Raw genomic sequence first — 15,863 nt, 5'->3', positions numbered from 1 at the left:
TCTAATAATTTATCTATATTTACATCTTTGAAGATATGATTTTGCAATATTAATTTCTGTATTTTCTTTTATGATAATTCATACAGCATTCACCAAGATGCATTCTTGAATATGATCGATCTCATTTTTCGGCAGTTCAAAATCAAGCTCTTTCAAAATCTTCATTTCAGCTAATTTATAAATAGGTTTCCGAAAACCATTTTTTTAAGGTTTCTAAGCTATAATACTTTTGCCATGATCGTCGAATCCGAACTAACGTTGGAGACGTTGTCGGAACCATAGTTTCGAAGAGACATGGGATTAAATATTTCATCTGCATTTTAAAGTCAAACGCTTTACACTTCATAACAAAGAACACAAAGAGTTAAGGAACCCATTTACGAACCAATATTGCACTCTCATCAATTGAAGATGTGGAAATCTAGCATAAACAGGGATTGTCGCCTCTCGAGTGCAAAGGATTAAAAGCATTACAAATAAACGTAGAAGTCGGAGTTCAGATGATTTCGATATTACGATTTCTTGAATATTAAACGTCACGTTAGAGACTGAGAATTCTTTTGTATTCGATGGACTAATCTAAGTAATGATCTAAGAATCGAATCACGGTTAAATGGATAAAGATGTCGGCTAGAAACTATCGCTACCAATCTAAAACGAAACTGGAATCCCGGATTCCGGTTTCTGGGTTGGAAGGAATTACGTTATTTAGCGGTGAAATTTTTCTTGGCGTTGTTCAGGTTACGAGCACGCCGCGGCGCCAGAAGGAACGCGGAAAGGGGAGACGTTGAAAGAGGGCGACTCTCTTTCGCCGGGGAGCATCGACGTTTCGAATCTTTGTAACAGACGGCAGCTGCGGTTTAACTTTGTAACGCGGATAATAGCGTCGCGGCAAGTTTTCCTACCCCTCCCGCCACCATTCTGTCCTCGTAATTTCGTTTCGCTGCAAGCGTACACTTTTATCAAGCGCCCTGCTGCTTATCGATGCACCTCCTCCGATCGCGTACGTTTCCCTTTTGGGCTTTTCGTTCCGCGGAGACAAAAGGTGGATCGATGTACGCGACGAACAATCGCGTTCTAACAACGAGACACATTATACCCATATAATCCATTGTACGATGAATCGTTCGTTTTAGAATTGTCGTTTCTCAAACTAATTCGTGACTAATTACGATACCTTTACGACGTCTGCAAAATATATCTTCGTGCTTGTAACACGAAGCTTCTATTTAATTGTACGAACGCAACAACGATGTCCGTGTCGTATTACGGCGCTTTATCGCTGCACCAGGTTTTCCCGTTTTCTTCTTTTCTCGACGGAGTCGAAGATTTCCAAGAGCGAACTTATCTCACGGAATACCACGAACGTTATTACCTCGTGTAATTACCAAAATATCGTTACGATCAAACGTCACCGCACGAACCACGAACGAATACACGCTGCCCTAGACACGCGGATATCACGAGACGGTTTATCGCTACTTTAAAACTGTCAAAGTTCACGAAACCGCAACCAATTAATTCGAAAGCTCGAAAACTTGCATGTCACCGAACACGATCATTCCGTAATAGCGTTCAGGATATCAATTTCGTATCGATTAATCGAGCCGTGGAACCGATCAAGTAGCGAACGAAGAGCTGCGGCTAAGGATCGCGAATAGATTTCGATCGGTTGGATTCAACGGTTCGATAACGAAGCGAAATATCGAACTGGGAAGGCGTGGCATAAAGGAGCCCGCTGGAGTTAACCGCGAGAGCGCAGAAATCGATCGGCGGAAGTCGTTGCTTTCCATCTCTCTCTCCCTTTTTCGCCCACCCCGCTCACCCTCGCTCTCGCTCTTTCTCTCGCTCTTTCTCTCCTCGTATAGCTTCACCGTTTCCTCTTCGACGTATTGCTGACATTGTTGTGTCGGGTGACGTACACCGGTTCATCGTACGCCCAGAGACAGGAATTACTCGTCGCGATTCATTCAAAATCACCGGTTAACTGCTGCGATCCGGAAATACCCGCTTACGAAAAAGCCGGCCTAGATACGCATCAAGGAAAATCATGATTTTTAAATCACCAGGAACGCACAATTCATCGAGAGTACAAATGCGGCAACTTCCTTTTCTATCTCTTCTTTTCTTCTTTTTCTCTTTTCTTTTTTCGTTTTGTATTTTCTTTTATTCCTCTTCTTTTTTCATCTTCTTTACGGCGATATCTTCTTGCAGTTGATGTGGCGTATCGCGTCGTGTCGATTCGATATTCCGCGTACCAGCGGTGGCTGAGGAATTGGGGCCACGAGCGAAAGAAAGATAACGAAGCCTGACCTATTTGACGCTTTCTTGCGCTCGACGCATTGGGAACGGTTTTTGAGGTACATGCCCCGTTTCTCTCGTTGTAACGTGTGTAGAAGACTTTGTCAATTTCCGTAGAATGCGGTCTGGTTACGCGATGTGTAGGTCTCTTTGTGCTAAATACATAAAAGTTACCGCTCGATGTATCTGCGCGATAATTTAGTAAATTGACAATTTCTCAAGCACTTTGTTATCTTCGTTAGAGTCAAAGGTTTGAGGATGAACACGACCTATAATTAGACTATTAGAAGCGAGGTAAAGAGGAAGAAAATTACGTGGCAAAAGTGGTACGTTAAAATTCAGTAAACTGCCGAGGAAAATGTCCCGCATGATCTTTATCGCGATTTTGCAAACGTTTTACGACACCGTCCAGGGGAAAGTGCAAGTACCCCCTTAATTCGAATTATCCGGGCCGGTTGAACGCGGTCGTTCGAAATTTGTCGTCCAGCCTTTTACCCTGATCCTCTTCCTCGTAGATTCATAGTCGACGACACTGTATCGAGCCCGGAATAGCCAACTCGCCGTGTGCAGTAGTTTCCAACGTTTCAAGCTGTCGACAAGCTCCGAACCGAACGAACTTGCCCCGTAAAAAATGTTTTACCTCTCGAAATACAGGGGATGCAAATTTTTCCTACCTTCCACGCCCGCTGCTTCTCGGCTTTTTTCTGCTCCCGTATTTTAAAAGCTCTCTAACCTCCTCCCTCTCTTGGTGAAAGAGAAAAAGACGAAAGAAAAAAGGGGACAGAAAAGAGAAAAAGTGGCAGCGGAGCGCGGATGGTTCGTGCTTTTGGTCGTGCAAAAGGATTCTGACGATAGAATTTTACGCGTATCGCGAAAGATAGAAATTCGTCGCGTCGAAACAACGCGGCGATGACTAGCGTCACGCGATTCTTTTCGTCGTAAACGTGGCCGATCGTAAAAAAACTGAGGATCATCCCATAGAAAACTCTCGATGCAATTTCATCGCGAATAAAGCATTTCTCCAGGAATAACGAAACGAGGGGAGAGGGTAGGAAATGGACAGGCTGAAGGAGAAAAACGCGATAATTCGGCGCGTCATCGTAAAGCGTGTAGCTTCGCTCGTAAAAGTTGCCTATGTACGTCGAAGAGAACGTTGAAGGAAATCGTTGCTTTCGTTCGTGGAGAAGGTCCGGCGAGAGCCGCGTTGCCTCGTAAAACGAAACTCCTGATAATCGGGAACTTTGAATGGAAAACGTGAATGAAGATATACCGGGTACACGCCTAGATACGGACAACTTTTTCCTTTGTCGCGCGAAGGATTAACAGGCGAAAGAGGAGTTTGACTATTTACAGGCCGATCTTTATCGACGAGGTTGTGTCAGAAATACTTGTCGCTGTTTGCTTAGGCTTGAATGATGCATACGCTTGTTGCTAGACAAATGAATGTACATATATACCAACGTGTCTGAATCTGGCCGTGAAATTCCAGGTAGAAACAGCGACGTACATTACGACGTGTATTACGATATATCACGACAGTTACGTCACCGTGTTTCCATTGAAAAGTATAATCGGTGGAAATAAATCGAATCTAACATCGTTGGCTCGTGGCATTAGCAATCGCGTTTGCAATGAACTTGATTCGAAGTTGCTTTGCGCGAGGCCTACCAGGTTGAAACTTACGAGACGGTATAATTGCTTTTGGCGGAACAATAAGTACGCTCATTGTGCCAGGTGTTTAGAGTTCCGGAGAAGCGCAAATAGAGATTGTCGTTGCGTCGATTAAACGTTTTCGTTGTAATTTATAGGGCGTGTCGCGTAACTCGATGATAAAGTATCTTGATGTTTGTTAAAATGATTTGAGGTGGTGTTAGATGTAAATGCCCAAGAAATACTCTCGATGTTTAACAATATAATTTATTTGACAATCAACAGTCAACAATCAACAATCCCTGCTTCTCGACTATGTTTGCTTCGTTGATACACTTGATCCTTCGCACTTCGCTCCATTACGATATCTGTTAGCTTTTTCGGAACTAGAATTTTCCAGGGTACAATATATCATCGATGTTAGTGAGTAATTAGATTATTCGGGGGCTTTCTTTTATATTCGTCCGAATATCGAAGACTCTTGCCATTTTTAGTTTGGTCTTCGTTGGTACGTAGATATCTGAAATATAGCCGTGTCCTTTCGGACGACCTGACCTGACCTAATGCCATTAGGCCTTGCTTTTGAAAATTCTACTAGGCCAGATCTGGTGCACGCAGGTCACTTCAATGTACATTCTTCGTTGACGTATGGTATCTGTTAAATGAATCTTTAACAAACATCCAACGCCCGGAAATATTCAGGAACTTGAAATGCAATCAGTCGATCGACCAATGAGTAATCTGCCACGCCATAAACGATGATTCATAATTGCTTTTACCGCAATTGCTTCGCCATTGTATTCATCGCAAATACAATTAAGTAAATTAGCCGAAACAACGGTATCGTGTCGTCGTTGCAAACAAATTAAATCTCACTCACCCATTTCTACTCACAGTGGCGATCTATAAAGCGAATAAAACGCTAGTCGTAATTGCCTTTGTTTATCTGTTAACGTTACTCGAATTGGCAATTTCTTAGGCACGATGATCTCTTCCTCAAACAAATCCCATAATTTCTAAATGGAAAAGTTACTCGGCTATGATAGAACACGAAGAGACGAAGAGGCGCTGATCTAAAGTTTGAAATCTAAATCATCGCTACCGACAAGTCAAGTTGCTCGTGAAACAAACAAAACACCTTACCCGCGACTTAATTAAACTTTTTCGTCGGATTGCCGTCAGGAAGCGCGTTCTGCCGGTTCGCAGCTCGGCGTGTGCTCCCGTTAAAATTCAACGCGCGTTGCATGCATGATAACGAGCGATCAGCATCCGTCGGTTCAGCTTGGTAATTCATGCGCGCAAAACTTCTCCACGGAAATTTCAAATATCCGACGCTTGGTCTACGTCGCGACCGGTTGCAGCCATCTCTTCTCTAAAAGGAGAAAAAAAGGGAAAAAAGAAAGACAAAGGAAAAGAGCAAAAGAGAAAGGGTGAAGGGGAGGGGGGAAGTCGATTCGCCAAAGTTTTCTCATTGTCTCAGAGCGCGGAAAAGTTTCGTTGCAATTCCGTGGAAGATAACTATCGACAGCTCGTCGTACTTTGCCAGCTGCTCGCACCCGCCATCGAGCTTCATTTGCAACGAGCTTTTAACGTTAATATCGTCCCACCTAGGTTCGCCGTTTTGGATAAAGAAAATACCGGGAACAGGTTGAACGTGTTCGTAAGCGATTTATAATCCACAGGCGTGATTTCCTTTTTATGCAGCCGCGATATTAAACGGCCGGAAAGCTTCTTGCGCAGCTTTTAAGCGACTCTGCAAGAACTTGAAAGTTTGTACCCAACTATAAAACGATATCGATGGAACGAGACCTGGATTAAGGTAGATTTATAGATATCCGTTTAGAAACACTACGTCGCTTTCATTAGGATAGATAACATCGCGTGTAATTAAACGCGGTGCTTTATCTACGAAGCGAGACACGTACACGTTGATTAAACGACGAATTTTTATGCATTTATAGGAAATTTATGAAGGCAGAAATGCAAAGAGTACGACAAAGAAAAATATATATAATATATAAAGTATTCAATGTAAAGTAGATAGAAAAATTGTTATGTCGATTTTTATAAGCAGATTCATTCGACGATGTTCGGACAGCCTTGCCAAGTTTCAAATTACATTTCCGTTTCGTTCCTGGTCTTCGAGAGTTTCCCTTTACTTAGAGTACTATTCAAAGGAAAGTTCTTCCTCGATCTGGGTCTGTATCCTCTGTTCCCAACTTGTACGAAGTATTCCTAGGCGACTCGGTAGGAGGTAATTTTCGCCGCTTACATTGCTCTAATTACCAACTTTTATTCCTACAACTCCGTTCCTTGGGGAACTCCTTCTCTCTTCGATTACTAAAATTTCTTCGATTCTATCGCGGATGATTTTCAGACAATCTTTTGTGTACCCTACGGTCTTCGTTATCGGGGAATTTGATAATTCGAGAGGAAGATACGAACACAAACGCGAAAAAGAAGCGAGGGAAACGGTAGGGGTTAAAGCCGGAGACTCGAGAAATATTCGAAGCAACGGTAATTTCAACAGGAAATATTCACGGAGCGGTAGCGCACTTTTCTCATCGAACAGGCTGCGTTTTCCAACCCCATCGTCTCGTTGCAGAAGCGTCTCGTGTCTAATAACTGTAATTTACTTAGTCGAGAATCGACGTTTAATTACGACTACTTTCAGGAAACGTTTTCAATCGTTCGTATATCTATGATATTCCACGGAGAAGTTGAAATTGCACGAATTCCAAGTACGATCGTTACTACGAGGCTGCGTTAATAGATAAGAGACGAGTAGATAAGCTTTATATCACGTGCACCGTTATCTCTTATAGTTACCGAGCTAGGAAAAACGAAAAAAGAAGGTGGAAAGATACAAATTATCGTCGATGAGACAGATCGGTCGGATCGTTGTTCGAATTCATAAATTCTTAAGAAATAAAATCTCCGATGTCGCGGAGATTTTCTGCGTCGTTGGCGAGTTTTGTCTCGTGGAGGAACGCACGGAAATAATTTGACATTTCGGAGGAAGAATCGTGGCTAGCCGATGATCACTACGGAAATTACACAGAGGAAATAATTACTCGCACCGCTCGTCGTTTTGATTTTACGCGCGATTCTGTAAACACTGCAATTATCATCGTTCGTATATACAACGACCGTGCGAAACAGAAATCAGCGCCAGACTGTTTAAACAATTACGTGGTCTCGATAAATCATCGAGACGTCGCGTGAAATCGTTGATGACTCGCGATTTCTATATCGTCTGGTCATTTCTGTATTTCCTATCAAGTAATTCGCTAAGAATTACGTGCAAAGTTTACCAAAAATTTAAGCAAATCTCTACTACAGACTTTTGGAAATAATATAAAAACAACGAGTGGAAGATCAGTGGAATAACGTTTGCATCAAACTAATTAGTAAACGTTGATTAACATTGAATAGGCAGCTATACGTATGTGATTTGCGGATATATTCTTTCTTTAGCTTTTAGGTGAGAAATTCATACAAAGATCGCAAAAATGAAAAATTCATATTCTCACAAGAACATAGGTATCGCATATAATTAGGTGGTAATGACAAAATCCGCAATCACTTAGTTGTCAACAAAATATGTTGAGCAACGTTGCTGATATTTCAGTCGACGTTTAACTTGCAACATTCTCTTATGCAATAATTAATCAATTTTTTGTAATAAGAGCTGCAGTAGTTCCGTGTATGTTATTTATCGGAATAATCACGATTTTTCTCGTGAATCGTTGCGACGCTTGGAACGTGACATAGAAAGGTCCCAAGAATGTCACGTGTTACAACACGTAGTAAAAAGCACACTCTGATAAGATAATCTTGATAACTGTGAAATCGTTGACCGCGCGTATTACCGGGCAAATAGGAAATTCAAGTCGTACCTCGTGTTCGACTTTTATTGTAAATCTTCCGAAATCTTGGTACGAAATTTGATCGTACAGTCGCGATCATATTCGTTTGTCGCAGCCACGCTCTGTGATCTCGATCGATCCAAATTTAAAGCGTTACACAGATCATCATTGAACGCAATTGAAAACAATTGAAATCCTCTGAACGAGACATTAAGGTCCTCCAACAACGAAACTAAAAGCAAACCGTTTTGTCCATGCTGCTTTATCGTTATTTTCATTTTCTCTAAACGGTGGCGAATTAGAGCGAAGGAAGTAGATCGTCAATGTCCACAAGGGAATCGTTCCAATAACATAATTGTCCATCCTCTGCTCCATTATTTTCTTTAATGCCCAGCAAATTGCTTCTATCTCTGTATAAAGACCAGTTGCATTGTCATTATAATCGATACGTGCATTGTAATCAATTCGTTGTGGATTACTGTTATTTAAACTAAGCACACGGAATAGAATTTTCCCCACTAAGTCATCCAACATGTAGGTTTCGCTTTAGCGTCTGGCCCTTTTCACTTGGCTCGAGCTTGGATTTGAAAATCGAATTCCTGCTCCATCTATTTTCGTCTACCTGAAACGCACATCCAGAACGTGCATCGTCTACGAGATAAAAATTTCCTTCCCGAAAGTGATTACGTACCATATTGTGTACAAGTATCCTCGAACTCGAGATCGCGCAATTCTCATAACAGCCCAGCTTTTCCAAATTCGTTCTGTCAGACATCCCACGGGGACGTGCCCATATCGTTCAAACTCGAAGACAGTTAACTGGAATCAAAACGAAAGGTCGGTACCAGCATCGCCATCCTCGCTTCCGCGAGGGTGGACTCGTTTCGGACGCGATTATTTGCCACAAACAGTAGCCGTAGAGGAAGGAAGTAGGAATTCTCGGGGATGACTGGCGGAACCGTAACACGGTAGTCTAGTCTCTGTCGCGTGGACACACAAACGATGATGTGCGACTCTTTCGTGGGCCGGTTTGAAACACGGCTCGTAAATGTTAATCACCGTTATACCCGGTGAGGCTAATCCAGGTCGGTTGTACACCGCGTTGGCTTCCCTCCCAGCGGAGCCGAGGTGATTCCTGCAACAATTTCGGGCTTGTTTGTTAATGCAGCGTGCACACGAGCGAACGGTTCCCCGCACTACGATGTATTTAACCTTCGTTGCTGTTGCAATGAAAGATGCAGGTGGAAGCAGCGCGTGGAAAGTTAGAACCCGCGTTTCTCTGACCTGCGAGCTATTTGTCGAGAACGCTATACAATTGCTCGTGAGAGTATTTCAACGCTTGCCGTAAAAACCTTTGACGCATATATTACGCGTGTTACGTGGAACGTCTTGGAGTTTCGTTAGCGCTGCGATATCGCTGAAGTTTGAAGATTCCTTCATATTTAATATGAAACTTCGATTCGATCGTAGAACCGATAGGTGATGATAGTCGATGATATTATTTGCAATCGAATCGCAGAACTGTAATTATTGACAGAGAGACGTCGCTTTGAGTTAGGCTTAGACACGTGTAGCATCTTGAGAGCTAAGTACCGCGCTTGACAATATTTGTCGAGGTGTCGTGCATAAGGTGTCTCGTGTTAATCAGACTCTGCAAATATCTTGAAAATTCGATATGATACGAGACACGCGTTTCGCCGTATTTATATCGCGAGAAACGTTATTTTCTATGAATCAGGCAAATTACGAAAGATACATGCGAGGTATATTAGTGGTACCTTAAATTGTATTAGTCGACGACATCGAGGCTATTCCAGATCAATCAAACGTACATGCGTTTCCAACATCTAATCTGATCACCATATGCATTCAATTTACGCGATACGATTCTACTTCCGATCGAAATTCTCTCGCTCTCGTGAAATACCGCAAATAAAAACTAACCACTCTCAAAGTTTCCAATCCTTCCGTTATCTGTCAAAGCACAGCGCGATTGTAATCCAAATGGACCACTCCGTGCATTGTATTATATAAATCTAACAATTTTCTATGATTTTGAACACGCTTCGTTTATCTGAATATCTGCAACGTAATCGACGCTCTCGTCATACGAAAGCTATGCACGTGGATCTGCACGGAAATCGCTCGATCTTGTTCGCCGGAATGACCTTGTGGATATGCTCACGGATCGCACTGCTCGATGGAATCTGTTGAAATAATTACGCAGCATGGCAAAGCAGAGATGCTCGCACGAATAGTTTCGCAAAGTTATTCAAACAGCGTGCCGCGATCTTGGCGGAATGCACGGCCACCTGAGAACGAGTGCACTTGTTCCCGCGATGCAACCTCTGATGGATCCGAAGAATTTCATGCTCGAGCAGCTGGATGCCTTTGTGGCGTATGGGAACCACGAAAGAGCAACGTCACAATAAGCAATGCAATTGCCGCGGTAGCTTGCCACTCTTTCCACCTTTAATTCCAACGAAACCGCCTGCGAACTACACCGTGTCCACTGATTCCAGATTGTCAGAGAATTTCGAACGTGATTTAAGATTTATAGCGGGTGTCAATTGCCGAACGTTTCATTAAGAATGAAAAGTTTTCATGAAACTTTGGAATGAAAGCGTAGGTGTGGTTAGGGTAAGGAGAAACGATTTTGAAATATTTATCAAAGTTTGAGAAAGAGTCGAGCGAAAAAAGAAGATTCGCGAGTTTCCTTACGAGCGGAGTAATTTTGAAATCTGGTTTAAGCGAGGGTAGAAAGAAAGGTCGTGGAAGAATAATTTATGCGGCTGAACCCACTAACCGAATCGTCGACGATGCAGACGAAATTTCACCCTCGAATTTCTTTCGCTCGAATTTTTATCGAATAAAGTTTCAAGCGTTTGACGTTTAACCAACGACTCTACAATTAGTAGAGACGTTAAGAAGTTTATGCAATAACAAAACATTACCGGAAGTTTTTCGAACTTTTTGAAGCCTAGAAAGTAAAAAATTAAGCTCGTGCATATGGGAACTATTCGTTTAGATTCTGAGGATTTTTTTTTTTTTACAGGACCATTACAGCGCTTGCATAAGGCTCCTTGCATTTTCTATCATTAAATATTCTATGAAATAAGTCCACCATAAGCTTGTAGGCGGGTAATGCATTAGATATCACTAGCCAACTCAACTATTATCCTTAATCCCATGTGGGACCACGTATACCTCAACTGTTGCAAACCACGTTGCAACCTGATATTTACAAGTCTGCCTGACGAATGAAATATTCAAATCTAAATTCGCGAACACGCGGTATTATCTCGTAGTATTACGATATAAGCCGCGAAAACGTCGAAATAACACGATGGAAACGTTCGAATGGTCGAAATTGTGCCCGCAGAAGTAACCAGGTGTAACGTAGTTTAAAGCCGGCATGTGGCAGCTGGTCTTTTCCCACGGTGTTCACGGCAGCCCGAGGAAGTTCAAGAATGGACTGGACCATCGTACTTCCCTTTGCTCCACCTCCGTCGTTTTTTTCACCTATTTTGTCCGAGGGATCCGCTCTTCTACGGTCCTGCGTTTATAATTCCGACGACGACGACAAAGAACTAACTGGGAATGCAAAGTAAGAACCTCCGTTTCTGAACGTTTTTGTGGTCACAGGACAACGATACCTTTGAATCGACGGTTTTGCAAACACTTGTTAACGTATAGATACTATCTGTCCTGAAATTATCTTGTAAGAAGAGATCTTTGTTTTGTCCTGTGAAAAGTTTACGTTTGTTTATGGAAGATCGTTTTAACGTTATACTTCGTACGTAATTTGATCACTGTATTGCGAATAAGATTGCAAATAAAAGGAGTTTAACGTGTGTCGTTCCAAGTTAAAGAAGTTACGTTAAAAAACATAGGAAATGGATGAGAGTAGAAACGTTGGGAACTCGTCATCTTTCAGAAAGCGAATATCACTGAAACAAGGAATAGAAAAGACGGTGAAAGTAGGAAGAGATCGACACAATCGATGACGGCGTGCAACAGAGGAAGGGGATCAATTTATGTCGTGAACAAGATATCGAATAAATTCTAGTTCGACTCGGATCCATGGAAGATTCTAATTTTAAACAACACGTTCGACTCGACTGTTGCGATATCTCTAGCCTCCTATGAATCTCGCAGTATACATGAAAAAAAGACAAACTTTCTCTATTTTAAACGATCGCCTCCTGTTACATTTCACTGGAACGAGGAAAAGGCAGAGAAGATACATCTAGGAAGATGGCAATCGACGATGTCGTGCAGCTGAAGCTTCTACTTGCAGCTGGTTAACCTGTATATCAGATTCTACCGGAAATCATCAATTTTCTACGACGTTAAATGTATTAATATTCTACTTGCTGCTTGGATTCAGAACGAAATCTCCTAAATTTTATATAATACAATTTTATATATATATATAATATATAATATATATTATATATAGAAAATATTATACGTAGGAGGATATCGGATCCGTAAAGAAGATTCATCTGTGTTCACGCATTCATCTCAATTGTAAAATTCCAGAGGATATCGCTTCGGACCGGGAAAATGATATTTCGTAGTCTGCCGGTCAGATTCGGCGGGTATAGAGGATATTATACATGGGTGTGGCTGTCGAAATAGGGGTGGAATGGAGGAATAGAACCCGTAGCGGTTTATGTAAATCAAATGCTACGCGTAGGGATGCCGTCTAATCAAAGATTTCTCCTCTACCCTACTTCCAGTTCGCTGAAATTCAATCTCTTGAGCTTACATTGTGTCTTTGTTTCGTCTTCCTTCGATTAAAACTGTCATAATGTATTTATGCGGGTATTCTAATTGGTCTAGCGCGTCTAGCGTGCCACGGTATTACGTAATTGTAACAGATAATTTTGCAGCTTTGATAATTTCAGTTTAACAGAATTTTAATTCAACCGGTTTAAATGCGGAAAGCTGAATCTGCAACGGAAAAGCTTTGAAAGTTCCTAACCACTTCCTGTGCGAAAGTTTCATAGCTCAAGTTACTCGACATCCTTCCGAAATAATCGCAAGAAATGGTGAATCGATAATTATCTTAAAAGACGATAACACAAATAGAACAATGACGAACAAGCGAAGGAAGGAGCATAAACGCAACAAAGGAAGAAAAGACGAAACTAATATAGGGAAACCGATGTCCGATAAAGCTTCGGTCCTATTCGTGGACCTATTCGAACATAGCTGCCGGAGGGTAATAGTTCGTTAAAAAGAATCTCGAGATGCTTCCGGAAGAGGCACGTGTTCTTGTCGGGTATCGTCGTCGACGAGAGCGGAACGGAGCAGCTGGCACAGATTTCATTAATTAAGCGCTCGTTGCTTCCACAACGGCGCTTCGAACGTAATTGAATCAGTCCTGGCAAAGCGTTTCGGAGAAGTGACAAAGACTGAGCGGTCGAGAAAGAGAAAGAGAGCACATCATCGGGCAGCGTGACGTATCTAACAAAGATTAAACTGCGTCAAGATCGGCCAATTCGACTCGAAACTAAATGGTATCCGGATCGTATTGGATCCACCTTTTTGCGCGGTGGTTACCGGTTTAATTGCACGTTAAATCGGATAATCGGTTCGCGTCAAATATAACAGCATTAGCCGGCTTTCTTTCTATCGCCGAGCGTCGATTTCCCTGATCGATTCGCCGATCCGCCTCATCCTCACGGAACCTTTAATTTTCCCTCTACCCGAGAATCACCGAGTCAATTTCTACAATATTTTCCGTATACACGTATTGGTTTAACGTCAGATTGCTTTGGCAGTTTCAATTAAACTTGAAAATATTGGAATTCGAAAGGAGGGAAAGGAGAAGCAGAAGCAGAAGAAGAAGGAGAAGCAGTTCTTAACCCGCTGACTCTTTGGTGTTACAGCTCTCGTAGCATGTCTTGACGAGTAGGAGAGGCTCTTCAACGGGGTTTTCGGCAGACAAGGGTTCTCCAAAATGGCGGGCGGTCAGCAGCTTCCCGAACAGTACACGGTTCCGCAGCTCGCTAGGGTCTTCCACAGCCTGCCGCACCTCAACGTCTCTCTCCACTCGGTCAATAACACCTTTAATCCACATTCCGAAATCTATCTCGAGGTAAGTGCAAATTTGTCTTCTCTGCTGTTTCTTAAATTTTATCCGAAACCTTTCGGTTCTTCGACGAGAAACGAAACTCTCATCGGGATATTATCGTATCTCGTCAATTCCTCGACGAATCAGACGACAAATTCAGAAGAAATGCGCGAATCGTGTCCACGCCACCGGTAAATTTCGCCTGGGTCAGCGGAATAAATGGCGTATCGCGTGGTTAACAGAATCGTGATATCAATCCACCGGCTCTGCTCTCTAGTTAGGGCAGTATACGAAAGCAATCCAGGCTCGATTCCGTTTTGGCCAACGTACAGAGAGCATTCCCGTCGATTTCAAGCAAAATGTTCCTCGATGCTTTCCCCGTCCTAAAGAAATGAGAGATTCTTTGGCAATGCTCCGTGAACCGAGCATTCGTCGAGATAGTTACAAGCGTTGGATCCGTTTCTGAAACGAATCAAAAAGTTGTTTGGCTAAATTTGAATCTTTTGGAGATGTGGTGGTTCGATGGAATTCGTTGTACATGAGTAGTACAATTTTTATTAAGTTTAATATTTTAATATCGATGTATATGTAATACAATATATATGTCGGAGATGAAAGGACATCCCCAGAAAAACCCCAATACCCTAGTCCAGACTTTTACTATAGCTACACTTAAGTAATAAAACTAAGAAATAGTTTTAATGTTCTAATCCGATTTTATGACGATGGGCTTGGGCTCGAAGTGACATAACGGGTCACTAACGTAGCCACGGTCACGGGAGGGACGTGTACCTAACAGAGGTATGGAATAATTATATAGCTCTCTTTAAAAACAAAGATTGACCCGAGAGGTGGGGAGAAGAATATATAAGGGCAGTTCCACTTGGACTGTGAGTTCATTCAGATAAGTTCTACTTGTACGTTGAGTCATACGTGTATCGCATCGCATTCGTCATCCCGTTGACCGTGGATTCGTTATCGAACCTGAATTCATTGTCATCAGCATCTCGACCATCCGATCGTCGCTATTACTTGTAGCCTCTTGTAATAACCACATTTGTACCAATAAATATCAGCTATAACTGATGGTTCGTCAAACGCCCAAAATTCCAAACTTAACCGGACATATATAAAGTAAAAGCAGAATATCCTATCTTAATCAGATTATCGTTCGATTCGAAGCTTTATTTCGTCTTATTTGCAGTTTCAGAGAAATATGAAAATTGATTGCGGAACGTTAAATTCTTTGTTACATGAAAAAAATCATCCTGTAATTCGTGGTTCCAGTTAGCACGTTAATTAGAGTAATCGTTTCACAGGACGTTTTAAAAGCTATTTGAGTTCGAAAATTGGGCGCCGAACTCGCTGTGCGTGAAATAACCGTGAAATCGTCGAGCTCGACGAATCTTATTAATTCTCTCGTTTTGTACCATTTACTCTGGAAATTAATTACCGCGTATAAAATCTGTGGAACTCTGTAAAATAACTAGTGGAGAAACATATTACGTCTCGTTCAATTCGAAAGCGACCGCGACTATCCGTAAAAATATTTCCTTGAATCGTGCTAATTAACAGAGGCGCGCAATCCTCTAGTCGCAGCAAGATGAAATTACACGATGTTCCAGTCCCATCGGACGTTCGAATCCTCGTTTTTCCACTTATTTTCTTTGCCCCTCTGCCTCGTATTTTATTGACCATCGCCACACGTCCGTCGACGAGAGTGAATTGCCTCGTGTTCCCGTGTCTTTCGACGAAACTCTATACGAATGAACGATAATGACGTGTTAATCGACTGGCATTCTTTTTCGTCAACCGCGCCGGGTCTACCTGGATCCAGTCGCGTGCCGCTCGTTTCAAATCTGAAATCTTCACCGTTTATCGTTTGTCCGCGTGTTATTCGCGAACTGACGCAAACGCGTTCGTGAAACGTGATCGTATCGCGATAGTGTGCGAATAAA

At 42.2% G+C, this 15,863-nt stretch overlaps 1 protein-coding gene across 4 annotated transcripts in view; it reads left to right on the top strand.

The window, feature by feature from the left end:
• LOC117204572 (protein tweety) overlaps nucleotides 1-15,863 on the top strand; it is a 42,025-nt gene that overhangs the window by 11,571 nt on the left and 14,591 nt on the right. For 3 of the 4 annotated variants that reach the window (XM_033442107.1, XM_033442104.1, XM_033442105.1), the window contains exon 2: nucleotides 13,721-13,929. In XM_033442107.1, the coding sequence (XP_033297998.1) occupies nucleotides 13,792-13,929 (138 nt within the window). In that variant the 5' untranslated portion in view covers nucleotides 13,721-13,791. Of the gene's footprint in view, nucleotides 1-10,875; nucleotides 10,962-13,720; nucleotides 13,930-15,863 lie in introns of all 4 variants that reach the window. The other variant, XM_033442106.1, reaches the window with a different exon arrangement.

Source organism: Bombus bifarius, unplaced genomic scaffold, assembly GCF_011952205.1.
Source record: "Bombus bifarius isolate JDL3187 unplaced genomic scaffold, Bbif_JDL3187 scf7180000007978, whole genome shotgun sequence".
NCBI classification, from domain to species: Eukaryota; Metazoa; Arthropoda; class Insecta; order Hymenoptera; family Apidae; genus Bombus; species Bombus bifarius.
Note: the sequence above shows the minus strand (reverse complement) of the source record. Positions and strands in the feature narration are given on the sequence as shown.